Source organism: Anser anser (assembly GCF_964211835.1).
Source record: "Anser anser genome assembly, chromosome: 3".
In the NCBI taxonomy this organism is placed as follows: Eukaryota; Metazoa; Chordata; class Aves; order Anseriformes; family Anatidae; genus Anser; species Anser anser.
Window position 1 is genome coordinate 2,304,067 of NC_139722.1, and position 13,873 is coordinate 2,317,939.

The 13,873-nt window shown below is 42.4% G+C and overlaps 1 protein-coding gene across 6 annotated transcripts in view; it reads right to left on the reverse strand.

The window, feature by feature from the left end:
* The window catches only part of INTS9 (integrator complex subunit 9), a 69,092-nt gene that overhangs the window by 51,300 nt on the left and 3,919 nt on the right, over nt 1-13,873 (reverse strand). For all 6 annotated transcript variants that reach the window (XM_083827935.1, XM_083827931.1, XM_083827930.1 and 3 more), the window contains exons 2-6: nt 13,709-13,836; nt 8,883-8,943; nt 6,371-6,433; nt 3,148-3,287; nt 1,331-1,417 (exon numbers count right to left, since the gene is read on the reverse strand). In XM_083827935.1, the coding sequence (XP_083684061.1) occupies nt 1,331-1,417; nt 3,148-3,287; nt 6,371-6,433; nt 8,883-8,943; nt 13,709-13,836 (479 nt within the window). The remainder of the gene's footprint in view (nt 1-1,330; nt 1,418-3,147; nt 3,288-6,370; nt 6,434-8,882; nt 8,944-13,708; nt 13,837-13,873) is intronic.

The window sequence follows — 13,873 nt, forward strand, 5'->3', positions numbered from 1 at the left end:
CGACATGCAAAGTGCTCGACAGCACTTTTTCTAAAATACGACCACCAAGAAAGTGACATTAAATGAGCTCTAAGATATATGATCCTCCTTTATACCATGCATACAAAACACAGGCGCTAGTGTGACAAGAATAATGGCTCCAGTCCTCCCTCGTCACATCACTGTGAGCTTCAGGAGTGGTTTCAGTCAGGCCAGCAGACTCCAAAATTAAAAACTACTATTCTGATGAGAGTATATATCAACCAGCACAAAATCATGAACAAATTTATTATCTTCGGTTTTGCTTTACATCTACGTTTCACTTGTCTTCTTCAGAAAAGACAGTTCCTGTGTTGAGAAAAGACTGCTCCTATGCTCAGCAGGGGAGTATAATATATAGCTAAACATATCTGGATGTGTGATTTCTTTGCTTTGCGATACTGAAAAAATGGCAACACTATATTTATAACTTATTAAATAATTCATTTTTAACATTTAACTTTTAAGTCAAGCCACATTAAGAATTAGGAATAGCAAGTGGGAGATCAATTAAAATGCACAAAACAGTTGTTAAAAATAACTTTCTTTAACCAGTCCTATCTTTAAAATGTGCTACCAATGAAACTGTCTCCTCTGTAGAACATATTGTGCACCTAAAGCTGTCTGTACTTCCAAGGAGAGCATTATCTGCAATTAGTAAGCCATAAGGAAAAATTTTGGATTATACAGAGTTCAGAAATTTTAGAGGTAGAAGATCTCACTTTCGAGCACCTTGTTTTTATGTATAAGTGGAATAACAGAGAGGGAGTTTCCAACTAACCTTTTTTTTCTTTCAGCCTTCAATTTGCTTCTAAGCTTTAAACGAAAGTGAAAAAAAGAAAACACCTCTCTGTTGTTCAAGCATAAAAGAGGCTGCACCCCTGGGAAGAAAGGTAGCACCGCACTGTGGTTGGCTCCCAGTGACTTCCAACAGCTCAGTATCTTGCGTTTCTTTATTTACATTCATGTTTACTGAAAAGCTAAATTTAATATTAGAAGTATTCCAATACAATATAATTAAGTTTAAATAGCTTGCTCACTTCATCAACTTTTTATGATGCTAACACAAAAACCTCTCATCATGGAGCTACCCTATGTGAAGGAAGAACAGGACAGGCACGTGTCTTTCTGATTCTTCTTCCAAGAATCAAGCTTGTGTGGATTCTGTACATCACTTAGGTATTTTTATTTCTGCTTAGTGGTACTAGCAAATCAAATCTCAAATGATGGCAGGTGGCCCATCTGAATTCTAAACTTTGGTTAGTTTTAGCGTTTGGGGACAGTCAGCCTATCCAGGTGGCTTGTTCCTTACCTCTGTACCTCCTTGTTCTTCCACATGGAGGCAGACTGAGCCTTTGGCACACGTTCAATGGAATTCACCAGTTCTTCCATGAGAAGTCTGAAAAGACATAACTAAATTAGTACTGCAGCCTTTAAGGCAAGACATAACTTTGTCCCAAATGCTTTCAGAATATCACACAAACTGTAACGCCATCAGGCTGTTTTAAAGAGGGGCTCTTCCTGCAGAGGAATCACAGCAATTACCAGTGCCACCCTGCTGAGTACGTTGGCTTTAGCTAGTCCAATTCTGTCTGCCTGGTTGTGACAGCAAAGGATCCAGCCTACTGAGTTAGGGATTATTTGGAAAGTGGAAAGACAAGAGAGAATCCCACCTGCTGCACAAGGTGATTTCTACGTTACCGACTGCTTGCCATATGGGATGAGACAAAATACATGAAGAAAACTTGTTAGCTGATGCCTGTTTATCACTTAGAGAAGCCAAGCACAATGTCAGAGGGAACCCTCCTCATCTACAAATGCACAACACAGTACTTGACACAGAAATGTACGTCAGGCATTAAAAACTGGTGCTAGAGATTTCACTGCCTAAAACTAAACTGCATTTGTGAATAGCATGCATGCTTCCCCTTGAAGGTAGAAAGGGACAGATTTAACTGCAGACAAATAGTATCTAGAATTACTTGGGGTGGGGAGAACCATATCAGAGTCCACCTTCCAACAATACTATGCTTGTTATCTTCAACTATCGACCAGCAATAGTCCAAAGGTCTACTACTAGTTCATATTTATATAATTCCTTTCTCCTTCAAGTGCCTTCAGTTTTTGTTTGTTTTTACACAAAGGGAGAATTACTTCAGCATAGAAAGTTTGTTTACGACCTTTAATAAACAAAGGTTCCTGCCCTGAAGAGCTTACAGCAGAAGTTCAGATACCATGGCCCAATCTGTTTTCTAATGGCAGCTGTTCTGCATGAGAAATACTCAAGCCCAGTTAGATGACATTAAGGACCAAACTTCCAGCCCTTCCTAGCTGGAATTGACCTATCCAATCAGGAAACAACTCTCAAATTTTCTACTTGTTTAGACACTAGGAAGAAATTCTTCCCTGTAAGGGTGGTGAGGCACTGGAACAGGTTGCCCAGACAAGCTGTGGATGCCCCATCCCTGGAGGTGTTCAAGGCCCTGGGCAACCTGATCTAGTGGGTGGCATCCTTGCCCATGGCAGAGGGTTAGAACTGGATGATCTTTAAGGTCCTTTCCAACCCGAACCATTCCGTGATTCATGTTTCTGCTGGTTTAATTTAGCAGTTCTCTTTGGAGTTAAGAGCTTAGGAGAGAATCTCAACTGTCATTTATAATGAAATCAGCTTGAATTCCCTTCCATGGTATGGAGGCTGGTACAAATCTCAAACACTGAAAAACTATAAGGCAATAACCTTAAAAGCATTTGCTGTTTAAAAGACTGGTGATTCCTCTTCTGTTTGAGGGGTGCAGAGAGGAGCAGGAGAGATCTTTGATTCATGGTTTTTGAAGGTTTGAAGCTGGCTTTATGATACTTGCTGCTCAAGACGTCTCAGCCCACTCAAGATCTACTATCCCACATCTGCCTGGGCTCAACACAAAGCACCTGCTGCAAATGACAGACGGTTCCAGAGTTTGGGAAACATTGAGTTAACACATTTTCAGCACTAAGGACTTGGCTGGCATTCAGCTACTGCCTAAGAGCCTCTTCGGAACATTAGACACCACTCCTCTACCCATATTGTCCTTTACACCTTTTCCTTAGCAGTGATGAAAGAGGAGTAGAGAATATTACGGGTCTTTTTACCTGCCAATTTGAACAGTGGGCTCAGTGGCGTACACTGTTCCAGTGAATCCCGTGTACTCCGTGATATAGGGCAACGCCATCATGCAGTGATAGTTGGAGATCAAGATTACATCTACCGTGGAGAGGTCAAGCAGCTCAGTCTGAAAAGAGAGGAAAGAGATAAGCAACACGTAACCCTTTCGTGCAGTTGAAACAATGACAGAAAAACTTCTCGTTCTTTATTTTTTAAACTTCATATTGCAGAAAAGTAACTGGTTTATAAAAAATAATGGGGGACATGTGTCAGTTGTTGCAAAGACCAGCGCTTCCTTTAAATTAACAAGAGTTATTAAAAAGCCCTCTAAAATTATTCCCTTCTCAAATCTGAAGAGGAAACCATGTCCTGGGTTTGTCTGTTTCACGCAATGAAATGGCTGCCGCTAAGAGAAGCGCTGTGATTACACTTCTATCAAAGAACTGATGCGTTTACTTCCTTAGTGAGGCACACTGCCAGGCACCAAAACTTCTGCAGGAACAATTTAGCAGAGGGTCTCATACTTTTCATGCTGCACATGATACAGTACCCCAGGAGAAAGAGATGAATGCAGATTGTATTTATTCATATGCTTAAAATAATTCATGTATTTTCCCAATCTAAATGCTTGGCATCTTTATCATTCACATTTTCTACAGCTAGAGATTAAGCTCATTCATATGATACAACAAAACAGATGGGTGGGTCCAATTTGTTTTGATGTGACAGCTAAGACAGCAGTTCAGAGAGTGAAAGGAGAAGATTTCACACATTGTTAAAGGAATTTTAATTAGAAATATTTACTGGTAATGCTATAACACAAATGGTGTCAAGCCAGAAATTTACAAGATATATGACCTCTAACTCAGTTATTATAGAGCAGCTAATGGAATTCAACACTCATCAAGCACATATTATCTGATTACAAGGCTTGGTCCAGCAATTTGAATAAAAATGGCAAGAAAGTAGGTCACTCGTCTTTTCAGAGGGCTGACACAGTGTTCTGGTGACAAGCTGCTTAACTCAAAACTAAGCATTCATGGTTTCAATCCATGATCACAGCTGATTTCAGAGGCATGATCTCCAATCTGAGCACAGCAGGTGAAACACTATCCTCCAGTTCATGGCAGGACACCTTCTACCTTACAAAGCTTGCCAGGCAAAAGTACACTCACTACGTGGGATCAAAGAGCCTGCTGATGCCTGCTCCTACCAAGCTGGTCCTTCACGTTTGATTTTCAGCTGTGTCCAGGTGATACAGAACCAAAAAGGGAGTCACTCCAGCCCAGTGAGCCATCGGGAGGCGGAGGAGGATACAGATCATCACTTCCAAGCTTAAATGTCCCACATCTCAGCATTCTGGAAGCATTTGCTAATAGGATGAAAGGGTGTCAAAACCAAAACAAAGTAAAACCTTCCCTGGGATTCACAGCAATCTCACTAAAAGTGCCCACGGAGTGAAGAGGTTTAAAAATGTTTCCTGAATGTGAAGGGAGAGAGACCAGGAGGTTGCCAAGCAAAGAAAGGGCCGCACTCTGCACTCTGACATGTGGAAGTGTACTCTGCTGCTGAGACAGCCTCTTATCACCTTGTGGCTTCTGGATTACATTCAAAACTTGGCTTTCTTTGGCAGTGGTGTTCCTGGAAATGATACCGTGATTCTCTAACCGCTTTTGCAGACAAGTTTCTTCAAAAGGAGCAGCACGGAAAGAGAGAAAGACAAAACTGTTTTCACACAAGCTCCTTCTTATGCTGTGCTGTTGAACACCAGCAACATCTCTAAACCCTCCTCCAGACAGGGCAGCCTTTAAAGCTAGAGATGTGAGCTGCATATCACTAGCAGATCCGATCCTAGTGCTTGTGGAGAAGACTGGGCATCTGTTGGGAACCCAGGGAATGAAAGCATGTGAGAGGCTATCTGTGAAGTCCCGTACATGTGCAGCATTCCTTCACATTGCCTCAATTCCAAATGGAATCCAGAAACTTTCCAAGATCTGGAACATAATGGCACTTTCTGGGCATAGAGATGCTTCCTACACCTCTGCCATTCCACAGGACAGTAACCAGAAAGCACACAAGAACACAGAATTATTAGTGTTTTTATTTTGTGATCAGATTATATCCTTTCCTGCTGGGGAAAACAAACAATTAAACACAGATCTGTTGATATAATTTCCCAAAATCAGTACCAGAGCTGCCAACTGGCTTTGAAGAATCAAGATGACAAGTCAGAACCTGCAAAAGGTGCGCTTCATGGAATCAACAGGCATAAACACCGCTGGCTAGAACCCCAGCAAGCTGACAGCAATCTTCCAAGACAGATTTGCAGTTCCTGTCAACAAGCCCAGGAAAAAAAAAAATCCCTGCCCAAAAGCAATCCCAACATGAAATGAAAGAACTGATGTTATCACGGCCTGAACACAGCTGAGGAAAGAGGATACTATTCCCAGGCTATTCGCCATCATTCATCCTCACTGCTCTCTGCTTCAGCTTTTCACTCTTTCAGCTCTCCTGCAGATAGGTAAGCCCAGTTAATTCAAACACTTGCACAATAGTCTTGTTTTCCTTTTTTTTTTTTTTTTAAACCCAGGTATTCTTGGCAAAACCAGCCTGAGCAGCAGCTACTTGCACAGCTATGACTGTGGGTAGGAGGGCACAGCTCTTCCCTTGAAGGCCCAATGATGAATAGTGCAAAAGGCAGTAAAACTTTTTAACTTAAATTTGCTGCCGACAGGTCAGCACATCTGACTGCAGCCCAGCAGCACCAAACAGTGCCTTAACCACAGCCCCCAGGGGAGCTCCAAAAGGCAGGCCATGGGTCCGTGGTTAGAGACAAGCAGCTTTCCTTGTCTTCATGAGCTGCCCTTATCTAGATTATGACAGGATGCGTGTGCTGATCAAGTCCAGCTCAGTTATATTGTCTTTGGAGGGCCCATAAAAAGGACAGTTAGGTCTTTCTTATTCTTTTGTGAGATATTCAGCTGCTCAAGGAGACCTTCCAGATCTCCCAAAATCACTGCTGAAAAGGGATGTTTCCATTCTTTTTCCCGTGTCACAGATACTAGAGGTACCTTAACACTATGAGGTTTCAGTACTATTATTTACTGAGTAGTAATAAATTAGCATGAATCTGCTAATCATAATAATTTAGCAAAGTTCTCCCACACAACAGTAGTCAGATTTTTAAGTAATGTTTTGGAATAAACTCACCTCTGGCAAACAGAACTCAGGCACAGAGTCTACAAACACATGGCCAGAGCACTCCTTTAGTTCCTGCAAGAAAAACAAATCAGAAGACAAAAAAACAATATGTTACTCCAACGCAGTGAGTTTTGCGCTTTCAAACCTTTTCTTTATCATTGGCACTTTCCAATCCTCTACTGCACTATGTTTATTCCCCTTCTACACATCACCTGGTGCAAACAAATCTGCTGAAATTGCTTTCATGGGAAGTGAGGCTGCTTGGTACACTTCAAGGGATCAGATCCCCACTTAGAGGAACGAAGGCAGCACGCTCTGGTAAGTGCAGAAAAAACTGTGGTAACCACTGGCTGGTTTTGCTGAGGCTACAAAGGGAGCAGTTAAAGAGGTGCTGTCCTACGAAGCTGAGTTTAACAACAGAGGGTGTCCGGCTACCAGAATCAGAAGTAAAATGATCTGAAAGGTGGGTCATGAAGACCTCTCTTCTTGGAACTGCAGCTTTCCCAACCTGGAAGGTCTGTACAGCAATCTTATAGTGTCCCAGCTATCCTACAAATTCACAATTTAGTTTTGGTTCCCAAAAACATCAAACTTTCTCTGTCTTACTAGTAGCAGAATGCAATTTTTAGCCCGTCTCAGAGCACTTGATAAATTCCCAAAAGGTGTTTCAAGTTCCATGTGGCACTTCTAATTATATTTACCCCTACTCGATCTCTAGTCCTGTTTTCTTCCCCTTTTTCAAGGGCTGACATCAGAAGTTTTGTCAACTAGGAAAAGTGACATTTTTCAGTATGGAAAATAGCAAACAAAAATATTCTCAACTCTAATCCTAGTATGCATCACAGGCTAGCAATCACCCACACTTTCTTTCACAGATGCTTCTTTTGCTTTTCCTAAAGTGAGTGGTCTCAGCCAGCTTCAGACTGATAGAATTAAAGATTGAATCCAATTCTTAATAATTACAGTGCACCTGCCAACTAATAACGAATGAGCAATTACATCTAGTGGCAGAAGTCTCCTAACCTCATCTCAAGGGAGTTCAAAATGATTAAAACTAGATCGCAGGAAATTTCAAAGCCTCTCCAGGACGTAAGTTTTATAACTGTCATCCAGAGAGTGCTATAACAGGAATGTCCACCCAACATGATAAAACATCCTCCTTTGACTCTTTCCTTTGCCTTTTTCCAGCACGGGTCAAAGTATTTACCATTCCAAGCAGTTACAATGGTCAAGGTGAAGGTAGGAGATGCTGCCTTTGAATTTTTAACGCATGATTTCCATTGACACTGTGCAAGTTTGAAGATTCTCCTGTGCACACACTGCAGCAGCACCACAGAAGTGTAAATACATCGCTTAGAAATAGACTGACAGCCCATCCGTTCGTCAGAATAAAACAGAATCCAAAGGCTCCGAGACCAAGAATGGGGTTCAGGAGAAACAAATTCCAGGGCATTCGAACTGGGTAACTCAATTCCTGCCACTGAGCCTCTGTAGCTCTGTGCTTCCCCGTTAGCATGTGCTCTGAATAGAGCTGTTACTATTTTACTAACAGAAGTGCTGCCTATACAGTTTCTTTTGTCTCCAGTGAGAAGAAAACTCAGGTCTTTAATCTACAATCTTCAGCTCTCTTGCCTGTAAAAATCAGATCAGCCCAAAAGCCCTCTACAAAAGCAACTATTATTACTGTTGTCCTTTAATGTTCACATAGTTGGAGAACAGTCTATTAAAACAGTATTTTCTCTACCGATATCTACAGTTGCACACATCTGAAAAGTATGCCTATTTTACTAGCATCTGACATATTTTTGTGTTCATTGTTCCCCTATGGCAGATCAAGCTGAATGCTGCAGTGCCTAGTTTCAGTTGAAGCCCCAGATAAATTCTCATTACAAAACTAATGTAATGAAAAGAGGGGGAAAAAAAGAAAAAAAAAAGCATCTCTCATGTAGCTGAGTCAGTCCTGTGTCTTAGAATTCAGAGGCTGGAGATAAAATCCTCCCTGCTATGTCCAGCGGCAGAACACATGTTGATTTCAACAGAGGCCAAAGACATGCTTTTCCTCTGTAAGAGACCTCCCACGGGCAAACCATTCACTTACTTACGGTTTTCCTGTCTAAAAGAGGGAACGATACCAACCTCATTTACAAGCAAGTTATGAAACTTTAGTGGCAGAAAAGTGAGACTGTTGAATTAAAAAAAGGCAATCTACAAAGGTAAAGTACTATTATTTATGGAGCTCCGCGAAATAAGAAAATACTCAAACAAATGATTTCTGCATTTTAAAAGGCTTTTTTTTTTTTTCAAAAAAAGCCAGCCTACCTCTGAAGACTGAAAGCCTCAGAGTTGCTATTAGCATTTTGTTTCAAAATGTTCTGCTCTACAAGGACACCACGGCCAGTAACGGTACACATAGAAACCTTTGCGATGAGTCAGCATGGAAGTATTGTTCCTGTAGTGAAAGCTCCTCATCTGTCAGTTGGCTTTTCACATGGCAAGAAAATTCTAACCATCAGTACAGTACCTTGTCCAGAAATGTGCTTCCATCTTTCAAAACCCAACCAGGAAGCTTGGACAGCCTGGGGCTGCAAAAAGAGAGGAGAAAAATACATTGAAAAATGAATTCTACCATTATCACTCATTAGGCACAGACCTTCTATTTGTTGTCATACAGGAAGAGAAAGCCATCTCTGTCTCAGGGAGCTAACAATCTCCATAAAACAGACAGACAGTTTCATGGTGTTTAAGTGTTCACTGAAATGACTTTTACAAATCATGATTATGACACTTATATGCTTAAAAAAAAAAAGAGAGTGACACATGCAGGGAGTTTGATTTTAGTCATTTATGGTGAGAATTTCAAAAAGGCTCAGTACTGTTTAAGTTGCCTTAGGTGAAACTGGCTGTATAAATGGAAGAAGGATTAGGGCAGCAGAAAACTTTATGTCTGAAACAATACAAAAGCACTGTAAAACTGAATCTGCCTTGGGACAGAAGATGACAGAAAAACAGTCACATTAGCAATGGCAGGGAAAGACGAAAACTGTGGCCCAAGTCATTTATAGACACAGGTGGTTTGATTTCGTATCCACATAAACCACGGTTTTATGTTCAGCTCTCACCCTGAAGACCCACACCAACATCTGTACAGGGCGTCTACCTGTGATGGAAGAAGAAAGGAGCAAGCAGGGTTTGCTGTGACCTGCAGGTTTTATGCTGGCAGGTCTGGTACCAGTCAGCAACAGCAGTCACCCCTCCCGCCCTCTTTTTTTTTTAAGAAAAAAAAGTTTAAAATGCTAATAAAGACACTTCAAGGATAACATTGTAATCCTGAGTTTACAGCAGGAATTGCCACAGCATTTCATGTCACCATACTTCAGTGACATGTGACTTTTATGTGAGCCTATAACTTAGCTCTGAAACCGTCGTCAACCCAAACCCAAGCATACCCACAGAAATCCAGACAAGCCAAGGAAATGAGAGAATGAAGCCTACCTGGAACCAAGCCCTGCAACAAGTTAAAATTCGGAGACAGAACTTGAGAACCTGGTTGCAATGAAATCTGCAAGCGTTTTGCACTAAACTCCCAAGAGGGGAATACGCTGTAAGGGCTTCTGAATTTAAGATCTTGAAAATAGGAAGTGATTCAATGGCTCGGAGGAATCTTGTGTTTAGAATAACATCAGCATAAGAGAACGAATCCTAGCTGGCATTCCATCAAGTCACGAGAAAAAGGGGGAAATACAGACTCGAGAAGTGAAGATGGAAGGTAAGAGGTGAGAGCAGAAGGAAGTGTCATAAAGCAGCAGCAGGAGAAGCTACACCAGAGAAGTGTAACTCTTTTTTGCGGATAAGGAGCAATTCTGAAGAAGCCTGTTGATATAAAAGATGAGGCGGCTAAATGTGCTCGTAGCTGACATGTTAAAAAGCACAGCTTCAGGATTTTGGAGACTGAGGGGGTGGGCAAACTTATTGCAGAGCAAGTGAAAGTGCTAAAGGAAAAGTTGGGAGAATGCAAGAACAAGCCACCCCGATATGCAACAAACGTGACAGAAAAGGGACAGAAACAGGATTGAAGGGCCACCTGCAGGGCTGTAGCCCAACATCTTGGAGCCAACACTACACCAGGTCAGTCACAGTTCTGTTTCACCACATCTTGCAAACCCCTGGAGAATGATTCTAGGGCCTCTTTGGGGATGGGTGAAAGTGCTAGACTAAGAAAAACTTCATCAATGAGACGCTAATGTCCCACCTGAGGTTCTCAAGATGCAATTTGTGGCCACTAGCCCCTTATGCTGTCTGTCACTTGAGAAGAGTTTGGCTCTGTTGTCTTTGTAAGTTCCTTTCAGGTAGTTGCAGACTGCTATTAGCTCCTCCTTTAGCCTCCTCTCTGCCATATCAAACAAACCTGGCTCCTCAGCCCCTCTGTGCAGTCACGGGCTCTGAACCCCAGCCGTCTCAGAGCCTCCTGAGCTCCCTCTCCAGTTTCTCAACTTCCCTCTTCAGCTGGGAATCCAAACCTGGATCAACCTCTGGATTCACCAGCACGAGGCCGAGAGCAATGAACGTTCCTTGATCTGCTGGCCCTACTCCTCCTAATTTAGCCTACTGTGTGGTTTTGCCGTATTCATGATGAGAGAGCTCTATTGACTTGTGCTAAAGCTGGCATCCGCTGAAGAGCATACAGTCTTGTCAAGAGAGGCAAAATTAGCAGATGGCTCCTGTACGGGGGTCAAAGTGGAATAAGCAACGTAGGACAGAAAGGATTCTACCTTGAAGCCAAGAAGTAACACGGTTTCTGCCGACATAGTTTTGACATTGTAACAGAGTGATTGATTAATCCAAAATAGCTAGAACTGTCACATAAATAATGTGAGCAAGTGTGTCATGGCTAGACAGGAAAGGTTAAGAGCTTCCCACATGTTCATTTCACCGTTTTGCATTTGACTTTGGTACAGGGGAGAAAATTCCAGTTGACAAACTTCCTTTAAAGTACGCGAACTGGCATGGAGAGCTTGGCAACTGCAGTGCTTCGCACATGCTCCGTGGGCTGGTGAGAACAAGGACTGCCATTTCGCAGGCAAGGTGGAATCCTAAATACCTTTTGATGGGCTTTTTTTCGAAGAGCAAAGAACGCTAAAAAATGTCCAGTCCTTTTAATGAATCAAACACTACAGCACGTTCCGCTCTTAGAGGTTAAAGCATAGGCTCTCAAAATGTTTGCTTAAGGAGGTCCCATGTCAGGTAAGACACAGGCTCTAGTTGCATAGCAAAAAATCCTCCAATATCACACCTTTATGCTCCACAGAGGTAACAACTGGGGCATTTTTGCAGGCCACGTATAAAGACTTGCAGAGCCCACGTGGTTCATGGATCCTACTTTGGGGATCTCTGGTTTAAAGACGGCAGAGAGAAGCATAGCTCCTCTCCGGTCAGGGTTTCACACTGGCCCATCTCAGCCTAGCTGCAAGAAGAAGCACTCCTGAGAGGAAATACAGCTGGCAATAACCTGAGGCCTGAGATCTACAAATTCTTGCTCTGCTACAAGCTTCACGTAAGACCTCAGGCAGTCGGTCCATCTTTTAGTCTCTCCTCTGGAAGATGATAATGTCAGCTCTCTATCACCCGTCCACATTAATAATGCACATTTGAGTTTCAGAGGTATTTAGACATCCTGGTAACAGAGACCAGACATATAATGGTACTACAATAAGCACTACAGAGAGAGAAGGACTTTTTAGTGGCAGCCACTTTCCTCCTCAAGTTTCTTACTTCCACAACTCCCTGCAGGACATGTGCTTTGTAGAACACCAAAGAGATCAATGACTTGCTCAAGTCCATGTGCTTAGGACAATCCTTGCTGCAAGGGGCGTTCAATCACCTTACCGACAAGATTGATTGGATTTAAATCCAACTGTTTGCTCCAATTCCACTGGGCCATCAGGGGTCAAATCTGACATCCTTTCTTATTGAGTTTGAGTCATTTTAGTGCAGACGTTCTGGAGGTACTTGGGGAATTCCAGGTTGTGACCTGCAATTTGGCTGTTCATTCCCAGGGCCTGCTATCAGCAGACAAAGCTGGCATATCCCCCGGAAGCACTGATGCCTGCAGTTCTAAAGAACCTCTTAAGCCTTTGTTCAACCACCCAGTTTTGCTATTTGTTCCTCTCTCTATTTCCTTTTTCTCTTGGGGGTGGGGAGAAGCTAAGGCAAGGCAATTCTGTCTGTACCTGGATTTCCCCAAGTATTTTGATGCTCTCAGAATCTACTACTGCCCCTAAATATTGGAGTTAGCAATTACATTATGGAACAGGACAAAAATCAACAATCATGCCAGTCTGTCTTAAGGCGTCCATTGCACACCCTACAGCAGATCTTGGATCTCCACATCCTTGCAGAATAATGCATACATTGTCCCTGCTTTTCCTCTCCATAAATAACAGGTCATAGGAAGTGCCGGTCAACTGCTCTAAGCTCATTAGGTTGCTTATGAAACTCTCTTCCCCAGTCACATTCTGGCCCTTTCAACCAAGCCCCCCCTGAACCCACAACGTGCCTCACTTGTTTCGTTTTGGATCGAAGTTACTAAATGGCTTTTTGTGAAAACTCTTGCTAGCTTCACGTCACCAGGAGTTACTCATTCCCACCTTCCCAAGCCACCATTTCCATAATTTGTTCCATTTAATGTGTGACATAAGTCACCCTAACTGAATATTCAAGTCCATTTACAAGCCTGGGAGAAGACTACTTCGTAGTTAGGGCATAGGACGGGAAGTCTTGATCTTGGGATCGTCTTCTAAACTACTTTTCATTTCACTGCTGTTCCATTCCTGTGCCCAGCTGCAGTGCACTTTTATTTATTTAAATTTTAAAATGGAACAATTATGCTATCAAGTCAACTAACAAGGACGGTTAAGTGCTATTTTTCTTTGCATTAGTCTGTGCTCTGACAAAAAGCCTGAGAAGACGATGGTTAAACAGTACTTGCTGGGCTCTGCGCACTCCATCTCAGTTACCCATTTATCTCATCTTGCATGAAGAAGCCAGAAAGATGACAGATATGTGACCTCACTTGTGCTGAGCAGTTGCAGCAATACTTTACTGAAGCTTAGAATAAATTATCTAGAAAAACCAATCAATAAATCCATAAAATGTCTTCCGTCTACTGAGCCAAAGGACGTTATTTTGATAAAGAGAATTTTTAAGTGAACAAAGTCTATTTATGATATCAGATGATGCAGTTCATTTGTACTCATCCCCTCACTCCTTCCAATATACCATTTCATGCAGAGCACTCCAACTGCAACCCAAGAAGGCGCAGCCTAAGTGCTTACAGGCCACAGAACATACCTCTGAACCAGCGGCAACGGGAGGAAATTGAGGGTAGACGTCATATCCAGCCCACAGTCCAACATGATGGTGGTGGATTTGAACTTGAGCACGTTGCATGGTAAGGTTGGATGTCCCGACAGGCAGTACTGAAAGAAGAACATGAGGATGAGATACTCATCACCT